The following is a 12,500-nucleotide window of genomic DNA, read 5'->3' as shown; positions in this document are numbered from 1 at the left end:
TATTACTTTATTCATTTAATGTACAGGACATGTTTTCTTTGAAGGAAGTTTGTTTTTATCTGTTTGCTTGTTGAAAAATGTTTTCACTTGAAATTACTGACAGATCCATAAGAAAGTATTGCTTTATTCATTTAAGCATTAAATAATAAACACTGTGTTAGGTCTTGGTTCAATAGGCTATGTGCAATCATTTCAATGTTTTAATAAACATTGAACCAGTCCGGCCCTCGGCTTGTAGCAAATTTGGTTTTTTGGCCCTCGGTGCATTTGACTTTGACATCCCTGTGCTAAGACTTCAACGGCTCCGGCAAAAAGGTATAGGGGTGAGAGACTGGCAGGCTGATGCTAATCTCCGCACGCTATTAGAGGCGCTCCTTCCCAGGAACGTGGTGGAGCTCGGGAGTGAGCACGTACCTGCCGGCTGTGAGCCTTCTCCGTGGGCGCCTGGCCAATCGTGATCTTCCGCAGAAAACGGTCGTTGGTGTCGACCACTGTCAAAACGAGGCAAGCGATGTTAGTTCCCGATTCCAGGGGAAAAACACCCCTCGACACAACTGTGCCAATACAGGATCTAACTTCGATCTATCTGTCCGACATGACATTTGTAAAGAAAACATTAAAGTTTTCACTTTTCTTGTTTCGAAGGGACTTCATGATGACATCTGTCGCACATTGGGCAAGAACATCTAGCACTGACTACCAGACCTGCCAAGCAAGCACCGCCAGACAAGGAGCTGGTAGCAGGAGGCTGGGGGTCAGGGTGGAGGTCAGGGTGGAGGTCAGGGTGGAGGTCAGGGTGGGGGTCAGGGTGGGGGTCAGGGTGGAGGTCAGGGTGGAGGTCAGGGTGGAGGTCAGGGTGGGCGTCAGGGTGGAGGTCAGGGTGGGGGCCAAGCACTGCCTGGGTGTGCAGCAACTCCCCAACAAAATGCCACACTTCCCCAAGGCGGACATGTGGTGTGTGTGTGTATACAGGACATGTCACGCACAGTTATCCAACAGGACGCTGTTAGCCAAGAGCATCGTAACCTGGGAAGAAACAAAGAGTCCTTGAAGACTTCAAGTTCTCGTTTTGAGTGGAGCCAGCCTTTTTTTGGACAACCACACAACTCCCAGCGGGTCAAGCAAGATGCGGGGGGTATCTTGCAGCTGCATGTGTAAAGCAATTATAGGCCTCACAGTAAATAGGCCATTACCAACAAGATCTAGAACATTCTGGACATGTTATTTTACTCCCTACCTCTCTCTGCTTTTTACACAGTAAACTTACTGAAGTTCTTACCGAACAACGGCATTCTGTAATCAAATCTAAACAACAACAACAAGCTTGAAGCCGCTCTGATAAACAACCAGATTACATTAAATTTGCATTAAAGATGAATGGGCCAAGATTGATAGGCGGTCCTGTACAAACGAAGTTGCTCAGGGCGATAAAGCCCGAGAAGCCTCGTCACTCCCACTAAGAGAGGCGGAGACCAGGACCCTCCCAAGACCCTCGACTGGGAGCACACTCTTGAACCTGCAGAGTGAAAATCCCATCAGTCACTGCAACATTCCCTCCCAAGGGGCCTGCGGTGGGCTAAAGACAACAGATGTTCCCAGGCGGGGGCTTGGGAGATGGAGACGTCCCATTCCAGCTGTGACCTACACCTCAGTCTCCCGACAGACAGCAACTCCCAGAGTGCCAAGAGGTAAGTGCACACTGGATGGAAAACAAACCGGCAGGTGTGCTGTTGAATATGAGGTTAACGCCACACTTGTGGTTCATACATGTGGTCAGTATTAACTCATAACGTGGGGTAATAATCCTAACAGATTTCTCTTGTTTGCATAAATTACACTTTTTTTTCTGAAAACATAAATATAATAATCAGAGGCTTTAGGGAGGTGTGAGCAAGCCAACGTTCAAATCGCTGCTGAACGGATCAGAATCACAGAAACAAGGTCCTCTTCAGGTCCTCTGATCCTCATTCTTAGAGCTCGGGATGGAAAGAACATCCCTTCTCCTCTCATCGGGATAGCTGGTGGGTTTTATAAGGCACTTCAGTTCAAGGTTTCCTTCTGGGAGCCATTCGGCCCTTTACAAGGCATCGTAGGGGCCAGAGGTAAGGGGACCGGGGCTGCTGATTTTGCTCTCGAACAGCAGGCAACTCCTGCCAAGCCCCACCGGCGCGAAGCGTGAGAGAATGAGGCGAGAACATTCCAGTCTCCACACACACACACACACACACAGGCCCAGACATATCGTCCACTCAAGACTTAAGTCCACTGCAGGAGGTCTCAAGCTAAGTCCTGGAGTCCACATCTACAGAAAGAACTGAAGTAATTTATCAGAGCAAGAGCTCCCCCTATGAATATGGTCAGTCCTATCACCATTCCTAGACAGACGGGGCGTGTTGCTAATGTTTCAACAGAGCACTCCGCAGACCGAGACCGCCTCCGTCCGACCACGTCTGTCTCACTGGCTTCCCCAGCGGAGAATTCTGGGAGCAGAGGCGTGAGCACCCCCCGTCTCAGATACTGAACGCCAGCACAGTCCGTTCATATTTCGTTTTAACGCTGCAGGTGGTGACATGGCCCAATCGGTTCTGCCTCATAAATTGTTATACTTTCAAATATCCCGAAGGCCGTACGGTTCCTCGCCAACAAAAGTCCAGCCTGAAGCAGCCGTCTCCTGAAGGACCCCCCCTCCCACCCTGAAGCTGGACTCCTACCTCTTTGCCAAGTGACCTTTGCGGGGTCAATGTCAAGGCGAACAAAGGAGCTGACCTCCTCCTGTGTGAGGGCACCGGGGTCCAACTTGTTGATTCCAAGACGCTGGGAGGAAAGATTAAAAGAGGAAGAGAACAGACTGGGATTAGAGACTAGGGATTAAGCCTTTCCCACCACCCTGCACACTCTTAAGTCTTCAGACAGTTATGATCTGTTAAGACTCATTGTGATCGAGACCAAGAAGAGTTTTTTAAATACTCGACAAACGCTTTGAAACAGTCTAGACATCTGTATAAATGACTCCTTAAATGATATCTGACCTCTCTCTCTCTCTCTCTCTCTATCTATATATATATATATATATATATATATATATATATATATATATATATATATATATATATATATATATATCCCGCATATATATATATATATATATATATATATATATATATATATATAGAGAGAGAGAGAGAGAGAGAGAGAGAGAGAGAGAGAGAGAGAGAGAGAGAGAGAGAGAGAGAGAGAGAGAGAGACATAGCGCCTGTAAGCCACACCCATGCCCTGGGGGAAAACAACTCTGCATTCCACTGCTTTACATTTAGTGCTTGTTTTACTGCTTTTAAACTTAAATTTCAAAAAGCTATTGTGTGGTGGGCTGCTTAAACACCCTGTGGAAGAGAATTAATTCTCTATCTGAGAACTTTGATACTGTGCAGTTACCCAGATTGTTCAGTTTAGTAATCTAGGTTGTTAGGTAACTAGCCATCTGTATTAGCTATGTAGGTATGTAGCTAGCTACCAAAGTAGGCTTCTTGAGCTTAATGGTGGCTAATGTGAAATGATTTATTGTCACTTATCACTTTTAATGTGTCCCGGAGAAGAACAGGTGGAGAATAGCACCGTAATCAAGGTTTGACATTAACACCAGCTACCAGCCTTTGGGCTAACGTTGACTGACAAGGACATATATTGAACAAGGAGTATATTGATAATATTGATAGTATATTGAGAAGTTCAAATATGGTGAGTTGTTCAGGTAGTGCTCAATATATGTGACGCTGGACACTGAGTGGTTGGTTTTCTGCACTGATTTTCAGATAGAAGTTCAGAGGGAGTTCAATCAGGTTCAGTTTTTCTACATACTTTCGAGGTCCTTTCTTTGGACGGGTATTTAAATAGGCTTAAACAGTGTTGCCTTCTTAAGTTAAAGCTGTTTCCAGACACAGTGTCCTGCGATTTTGCATTTATTCCCTTTTAAACTTCGAGGAATGTTTCCCCACGAGAGGCGTGGTTTCCCCTCTGGTGATGCAATGAGCTGTGTCTCTATAAGCTGTGTCTCTTGTTGTGGTCTTTTTTACAAATCCACAGGATGATCTAGAAAGTTCTAGAGGAGTCTCTGATTGCAGCCGACCTGCTGTTTGGTGATTCAGAATACTACAACACTGGTGTTGTGATCGACCTTTCCTCTGGAAATGTGACATTGTTTGTAATTATGTGACACAGATGTCAATGCTTGTCTCCTGTCTCTTGAAATTACACTCAACTTGATATAGCTGTTTCCTTCCTGAGAACGGCGAGGTCTCTTGATGTCTCTAAATACGCCCTCCCCTTGCGTGTGTGTTTTTGTAAGCCTCTTAACTTCCCTGGGTAATCGTGCACATGATGCTAAATACTTTCACGGAGCAAGCAAGACCGAGAAGGGCAACACGTGAAGTGAACAAGATCAGAAGGAAATTCAAACAGTCAGTGTGAAACTGTGCCTTGTGATGGGAGCCCTGTGGTTGGGTTATGAGGACACCTGCTGGACAGACGCGGTACTGCCTTTACTATCTTCTTCCTCTTCAACGTTCAGGCTGCAACGTTCATTTTGAATCCACCACAGAGGCTAACCGATTGGGGCCTGTACACTGCTGGAAGTGGCAGGGGACGCCATGAAGGGGGCTCGGAAGAGACAGGCTGTGAACTCACCTGCAGACGTCGCAGCTGGACGGCAGAGAAGCGTCTCACGCCGTTAACGGTCGGGACCAGTCTTCTGTACAAGGCCTGCCAAGGAGGACAACACCATTTAGGCCTCTAGTACATGAGCATTTTAGATGGTCTCCGACAACGGATAACTCCTAAAAATCACTGGAACTTAGTGCGGTTATGTAAATGTAAATGTAAATGTGCCATATTTTGTCAATTGTGATTTTTTTCACCGCAATCAAAATTTGTCCTTCGCATTTCACCCATTTGTGCAGTTAGAACACAAACACACACTAGTGATTACTAGGGGGCTGTGGATCACACATGCCCAGAGCGGTGGGCAGCCCTAGCCCGGCGCCCGGGGAGCAGTTGGGGTTAGGCACCTTGCTCAAGGGCACCTCAGTCATGGCCTCAGGTCTGGGGATCAAACCCACGACCCTCCGGTCATAAGACCAGTTCCCTACCTCCAGACCATGACTGCCCCCTGTTGATACTGATGTGTAAACACTGCACCGAGCGTAAGTGCGATGTAGGTGTCAAAGGTCACGTAACAAACCCAAGAATAACGAGTGAGAGAGTATGGTATCTGCTGTGACCCCAGCGTGGCCCCAGCATGTTCGTTCCCATTTCCATGCAAGTCAGAATTTTGTTGTCAGTTTATAAGAGTTTTTTTCCTGCCAGTTGGGTTGAATGAGGTGAGGGTGTTGTTGGGTTGAATGAAGTGAGGTTGTTGTTGGGTTGAATGAGGTGAGGGTGTAGGGTTGAATGAGGTGAGGGTGTTGTTGGGTTGAATGAGGTGAGGGTGTTGTTGGGTTGAATGAGGTGAGGGTGTTGTTGGGTTGAATGAGGTGAGGGTGTTGTTGGGTTGAATGAGGTGAGGGTGTTGTTGGGTTGAATGAGGTGAGGGTGTTGTTGGGTTGAATGAGGTGAGGGTGTTGTAGGGTTGAATGAGGTGAGGGTGTTGTTGGGTTGAATGAGGTGAGGGTGTTGTTGGGTTGAATGAGGTGAGGGTGTTGTTGGGTTGAATGAGGTGAGGGTGTTGTTGGGTTGAATGAGGTGAGGGTGTTGTTGGGTTGAATGAGGTGAGGGTGTTGTTGGGTTGAATGAGGTGAGGGTGTTGTAGGGTTGAATGAGGTGAGGGTGTTGTTGGGTTGAATGAGGTGAGGGTGTTGTTGGGTTGAATGAGGTGAGGGTGTTGTTGGGTTGAATGAGGTGAGGGTGTTGTTGGGTTGAATGAGGTGAGGGTGTTGTTGGGTTGAATGAGGTGAGGGTGTTGTAGGGTTGAATGAGGTGAGGGTGTTGTAGGGTTGAATGAGGTGAGGGTGTTGTAGGGTTGAATGAGGTGAGGGTGTTGTAGGGTTGAATGAGGTGAGGGTGTTGTAGGGTTGAATGAGGTGAGGGTGTTGTTGGGTTGAATGAGGTGAGGGTGTTGTTGGGTTGAATGAGGTGAGGGTGTTGTTGGGTTGAATGAGGTGAGGGTGTTGTAGGGTTGAATGAGGTGAGGGTGTTGTAGGGTTGAATGAGGTGAGGGTGTTGTAGGGTTGAATGAGGTGAGGGTGTTGTAGGGTTGAATGAGGTGAGGGTGTTGTTGGGTTGAATGAGGTGAGGGTGTTGTTGGGTTGAATGAGGTGAGGGTGTTGTTGGGTTGAATGAGGTGAGGGTGTTGTTGGGTTGAATGAAGTGAGGGTGTTGTTGGGTTGAATGAAGTGAGGGTGTTGGGTTGAATGAGGTGAGGGTGTTGGGTTGAATGAGGTGAGGGTGTTGGGTTGAATGAGGTGAGGGTGTTGTTGGGTTGAATGAGGTGAGGGTGTTGTTGGGTTGAATGAGGTGAGGGTGTTGTAGGGTTGAATGAGGTGAGGGTGTTGTAGGGTTGAATGAGGTGAGGGTGTTGTTGGGTTGAATGAGGTGAGGGTGTTGTTGGGTTGAATGAGGTGAGGGTGTTGTTGGGTTGAATGAGGTGAGGGTGTTGGGTTGAATGAGGTGAGGGTGTTGGGTTGAATGAGGTGAGGGTGTTGGGTTGAATGAGGTGAGGGTGTTGGGTTGAATGGGGTTGAATGAGGTGAGGGTGTTGGGTACCTTGTCTGACTGAGTGGCCTCATGAAGGATTCGTGCATCAATAGCTGCTGCCACCAGGTTATTGGCCGCTGTTATGGCATGAATATCACCTGTGAGGTGGAGATTAAACTGAGAGGGAGAGAGGGAGAGAAGGAGAGAGAGAGAGGGAGAGAGAGGGAGAGAAGGAGAGAGAGGTAGAGAGGGAAAGAGGGAGAGAGAGGGACAGAGGGAGAGAGGTAGAGATTGTGGATATCAGAGGCAAGCCAACCTTGGGAAGATGAAGACAACACGCATCTGTATTTACCAGAAGCAGGCTGTGTGTGTGTGTGTGTGTGTGTGTGTGTGTGTGTGTGTGTGTGTGTGTGTGTGTGTGTGTGTGTGTGTGTGTGTGTGTGTGTGTGTGTGTGCAGCTGTACTGGTGGGGTGGATAACCCTGTTTGTGTGGAACGTCCTGCGTTTGTACGTGAGCACGCGTGTGTGAGTATCCTGCTCTGCTTTGTGTGTGGAGCTGGGTGTGTGTAGTGTGTGTGTGTGTGTGTGTGTGTGTGTGTGGTGTCCCCAATACATCCTGCCCCAGATTCCTCACCTCCTCCATAGGAATGACCTGAGCATAGCCTCCACCCGCTGCACCACCTAGTTAGAGCCAAACAGAGCACACACACACACACACACACACACACACACACACACACACACACACACACACACACGCACACACACGCACACACATACAAGCACACACATACAAGCACACACACACAAGCACATTTATTTGCATGGACAAAAGTAGATAACTGATTAGCCATCAATAGCTTTAGCATAATCTCTCTCTCTCTTTCTCTGATACACACACACACACACACACACACACACACACACACACACACACACACACACACACAGACCTTTAACTCCAAACGTGGGGCCCTGTGATGGTTGTCTCAGGCAGGCCACAGAGTTCAGCTTTAGATGAGCAGAAAGCGCCTGGACTAGACCAATAGTCACAGTGCTCTTTCCTTCTCCTAGAGGGGTAGGAGTGATGCTGCAAAAGACAGACAAACCACAGTAAACACACACACACACACACACACACACACACATACACACACACACCACACACATGCATGCATGCATGCACGCACACACACACACACACACACACACCACACACACGCATGCATGCACGCACACACACACACACACACACACACACACACACACACACACACACACGCACGCACGCACGCACGCACGCACACGACACACCCACGCACAGGCATGAATCCATGCACACATGCACCCACACACACACACACACACACCACACACACATGCACGCACACACACACACACCACACACACACGACACACCCACGCACACAAATGCACGCACACACACACACACACACACACACACGCACGCACGCACTCACACACACACACACACACACACACACACACACACCGCACACAGATGCACGCACACACACACCACACACACACACACACACACAACACACACACACACACACACACACACACACACACACACAACACACACACACACACACACACACACACACACACACACACACACACACACACACTTAACCCATGGCCAGTGAATGAGAGGACAGACCACACTAAAGGACCATCTGTAAAGGACCTTCTCTGCATACTGTCAGAAACAAACAGGCCCTTTGCAAAAAATAATGCCCTCTTATCCCCTAACAGCCCCCCCCCCCCCATCCTTTCTTCCCCCTCCACCCTCTCAAGTGCCTCCACCCTCTCAAACCCCTCCCTGCACAGCGACTGGCACCACACCAAAGGTTTTGCTGGGTCTGACAGTAATTGAGTGGAGGGAACGGGCTTCACAGGATCTGCGGAAACAACAAAGCTGCGCTTTAAGGGAGGAAGAAAGAGTCGGGTGGGGGGGTGGAGGGGGGTGTTAGATAAAGGGGATATACACATTCCCCAAACACATGAAAGAGCCCCCCGCCCGGGCCCCTGGCAGGCCCACCACCGCACTTCACACACGCACCAATGAAACAGAGGGGGGGCAGCACAGATAAGACCCCTCGGTGCGACCCCTGCTGAACACGGGCAGGACTGCCAGGGGAGCCCAGAGAACCCCGGGGCAACTGGCCACAGCTGTATAGCTGCGCTGTGGGAAGCAATAATCAGCCAGTCTGACACATTATGGCTGCCTCTCCCAACACCTCTACCTTGTGCGAACCGTGACCATTGAACCTGGGCCTGCTCCCACCCCCCCTCAAAAAAATTTTTTTCCTTTCCTAATTAACTGCAATAAATAAAAAATTAAAAAACTGAGACGACAGTACAGCTTTAGAAACGCAATAAACAATAACATCTGAACTAGATAACTTCTTAAGCAAAATAAGGTTCCAACAAAATAAGGTTCACAGCTTCATGTTCCTCGGGAGCGGAATATGTAAACAACGCGCACGAGGGCATCAAAGGAATGAATCGAAACTAGCTAGCGGTGGTGCTAACGACAGCTAGCGTCGCCACAGCGGGCGGAAATGATCATACAGTTAAGCCCGCCCACTAAGAGGGAAGATATGATTGGTCAATTTTACTGTCATTTGAAACTGGTATTGCGCTGAATTATAACTGCCAGGCCCTCTGTAAACGAACAGCGGGCATCACAGTCCTGATAGGGGGGAGACACAGGCTCACAGGCTTCCACTTAACCCCTCACCTTCCAACACAGATTGAATAGGTGAATAATTTATTTGCTTATATTTTTGTAATTGTTTAGATGTCGTCGATTGTCAAACTGTAGTTTTAAAAGTAGATTTTAAAAATTGGATAAATAATATATATTTATATTTTAAGAATATTTTAGTCCCTCTGAGAGGGTGTAGAGGGCCCTGACGGTTCCCCACTGGTGTGCACCCATGTGCTTCTAACTTCACCTGTACTGGGGACCACGGCCTTCTGCTCATCATTATTACCACTGCAGCACCTGAGACTAACAGGCATACAAGAGAAGATACTATTTCAACTATACTGGTACACTGTTACACTGCTACACCACTACACGGCTACACTGCTACACCGCTACACTGCTACACTGGTACACCACTACACTGGTACACCACTACACTGGTACACCACTACACTACTTCGAAACTCCCAGCCCAGAAGAGAGGCTCTCACCCTACTACACCGCTACACTACTACAAACTCCCAGCCCAGAAGAGAGGCTCTCACCCTGCTACACCGCTACACTACTACAAACTCCCAGCCCAGAAGAGAGGCTCTCACCCTGCTACATCGCTACACTGGTATACTGCTACACCGCTACACTACTACAAACTCCCAGCCCAGAAGAGAGGCTCTCACCGTGCTACATCGCTACACTGGTATACTGCTACACCGCTACACTACTACAAACTCCCAGCCCAGAAGAGAGGCTCTCACCCTGCTACACCGCTACACTACTACAAACTCCCAGCCCAGAAGAGAGGCTCTCACCTTTCTACACCGCTACACTACTACAAACTCCCAGCCCAGAAGAGAGGCTCTCACCCTGCTACATCGCTACACTGGTATACTGCTACACCGCTACACTACTACAAACTCCCAGCCCAGAAGAGAGGCTCTCACCCTGCTACACCGCTACACTACTACAAACTCCCAGCCCAGAAGAGAGGCTCTCACCCTGCTACACCGCTACACTACTACAAACTCCCAGCCCAGAAGAGAGGCTCTCACCCTGCTACACCGCTACACTACTACAAACTCCCAGCCCAGAAGAGAGGCTCTCACCCTGCTACATCGCTACACTGGTATACTGCTACACCGCTACACTACTACAAACTCCCAGCCCAGAAGAGAGGCTCTCACCGTGCTACATCGCTACACTGGTATACTGCTACACCGCTACACTACTACAAACTCCCAGCCCAGAAGAGAGGCTCTCACCCTGCTACACCGCTACACTACTACAAACTCCCAGCCCAGAAGAGAGGCTCTCACCCTGCTACACCGCTACACTACTACAAACTCCCAGCCCAGAAGAGAGGCTCTCACCCTGCTACATCGCTACACTGGTATACTGCTACACCGCTACACTACTACAAACTCCCAGCCCAGAAGAGAGGCTCTCACCCTGCTACACCGCTACACTACTACAAACTCCCAGCCCAGAAGAGAGGCTCTCACCCTGCTACACCGCTACACTACTACAAACTCCCAGCCCAGAAGAGAGGCTCTCACCCTGCTACACCGCTACACTACTACAAACTCCCAGCCCAGAAGAGAGGCTCTCACCCTGCTACCAGCACGTATTTGCCGTCGGGCTGGTGGCGCAGACGTGTGAGGAGCTCCAGGCGGACCTTGGCCTTGGAGCGGCCAAACACCTCCAGCTCCTGCGGCAGCAGGCCCACCTCCTCAGCCAGCTGGGATATGGGCTTCGGTGTCTGGGCCCTGGAGACCTCCACATCACTGCAGACAGGAAGTGAGGAGACAGAGAAACCGCCGAGAACCAAGAGGATTTTAGAGGCAAAAAACCGAGAATGCGGGACAGAGATGGCACTGTTATTTTTCATTCATACATCATTTTGAGCATCTAGTACCCCAGACACGCCCCTTGATGAATGGGGGGGGGTCCGGCCCACCCCAGACACGCCCCCTTCCAGGGCGGTGCGGGTGGAGACACATGGGGGAGGGTACCTGGGCACAGGAGACAGCGGCTGGAGCTTCAGGGGACGAAGCGTCCACGGCCGATATCGCTGCTGCTCCACCCACCTGGCGCTGCTCTTCACCACGTTCTGTTGGAGCAGGTCCACCAACAATTAATCCATCAACTGAGCATGACCACGACGGGTTCTGAAAACCGACGCCAGCAGATCTGGGATTTCCCACTAAACTGTAATGAAGGCAGAAGACCCCAGCGAACACCTGACCTGCATCCTGAGGGCGGCACTCAGGGGGACGATCTCACAGTCAGTCTCCTCCCTCTGCTCCACACCGGCTGAGAGCCCTGGCAGATACAGCAGACACCAGTGTGCATTTATATGATTATTCACAAAATTATGCTGAATATTAAAAATTCTGAGATAGCAAGACAGTAAATGCACTTTAAGGCTCGGGGTGACCATTCTTTTACAGTTATAGGCTATAAGGGGAAGTTTCCGGTAATGAGATAAATGAAATTAACATTTGTTAATGAGAAAAATGCGTTAACGTACAGTAAATGTAATATTTACTGCCAAGGCTGTACCTGGAGTTACGGCAGGCCCACAGTTAATGACAGTCAGCCCAGGTTTTAGCCAGGAGGAAGGAAGTGTCATGGGGCCAGCCCCCATTACCACAAGGCCATCTGCCTGCCTGACCTGAAAACGAAACAGAAAAAGGGAACACAGTAATCAAACTGGCCTCCCCTGCCACACAAACAATTCATTATAACTAACTAATAATATGTTGTATAACTCATTGAGCTTTTCAAATACAAACATTATTCATCAAATTAATGATTGTCATAAGTCATCAAGATGAGTATTCCTTGTAAGAAAGTACAAAACACAACTGAAGCACAGCTAGATTTCGGTTTGATGGAGATGAAGGTATGCTGCCCTCTGCTGACACAAACGTAGAATAGCAAAAACAGAAGTAGTAAAGACTCCCAGGGAATGAAGGACGCACACAGGAGTCAACTCCTGTATTCAGCCAGCATTCAGTATTCAGCCACCCACAGCCTAGCGTACCTGTTTCTGCAGGCGGTCCGAGCCCCACTGGCT

The 12,500-nt window shown here is 49.0% G+C and overlaps 1 protein-coding gene across 2 annotated transcripts in view; it reads right to left on the bottom strand.

Annotated features, from left to right (window-relative positions):
- mthfd1l (methylenetetrahydrofolate dehydrogenase (NADP+ dependent) 1 like) overlaps positions 1-12,500 on the bottom strand; it is a 35,768-nt gene that overhangs the window by 18,375 nt on the left and 4,893 nt on the right. For both annotated transcript variants that reach the window (XR_013133316.1, XM_077017729.1), the window contains exons 7-17: positions 12,468-12,500; positions 11,984-12,095; positions 11,667-11,743; positions 11,434-11,531; positions 11,032-11,205; positions 7,638-7,774; positions 7,319-7,365; positions 6,754-6,861; positions 4,681-4,755; positions 2,712-2,814; positions 415-491 (exon numbers count right to left, since the gene is read on the bottom strand). The exon at positions 12,468-12,500 is cut by the window's right edge and continues 104 nt beyond it. Coding sequence is in view for 1 of the 2 variants with exons in the window: in XM_077017729.1 (XP_076873844.1) it covers positions 415-491; positions 2,712-2,814; positions 4,681-4,755; positions 6,754-6,861; positions 7,319-7,365; positions 7,638-7,774; positions 11,032-11,205; positions 11,434-11,531; positions 11,667-11,743; positions 11,984-12,095; positions 12,468-12,500 (1,041 nt within the window). In the remaining variant the exon portion in view is untranslated. The remainder of the gene's footprint in view (positions 1-414; positions 492-2,711; positions 2,815-4,680; positions 4,756-6,753; positions 6,862-7,318; positions 7,366-7,637; positions 7,775-11,031; positions 11,206-11,433; positions 11,532-11,666; positions 11,744-11,983; positions 12,096-12,467) is intronic.

This window comes from Brachyhypopomus gauderio, chromosome 9 (assembly GCF_052324685.1).
Source record: "Brachyhypopomus gauderio isolate BG-103 chromosome 9, BGAUD_0.2, whole genome shotgun sequence".
NCBI lineage: Eukaryota > Metazoa > Chordata > Actinopteri > Gymnotiformes > Hypopomidae > Brachyhypopomus > Brachyhypopomus gauderio.
Note: the sequence above shows the minus strand (reverse complement) of the source record. Positions and strands in the feature narration are given on the sequence as shown.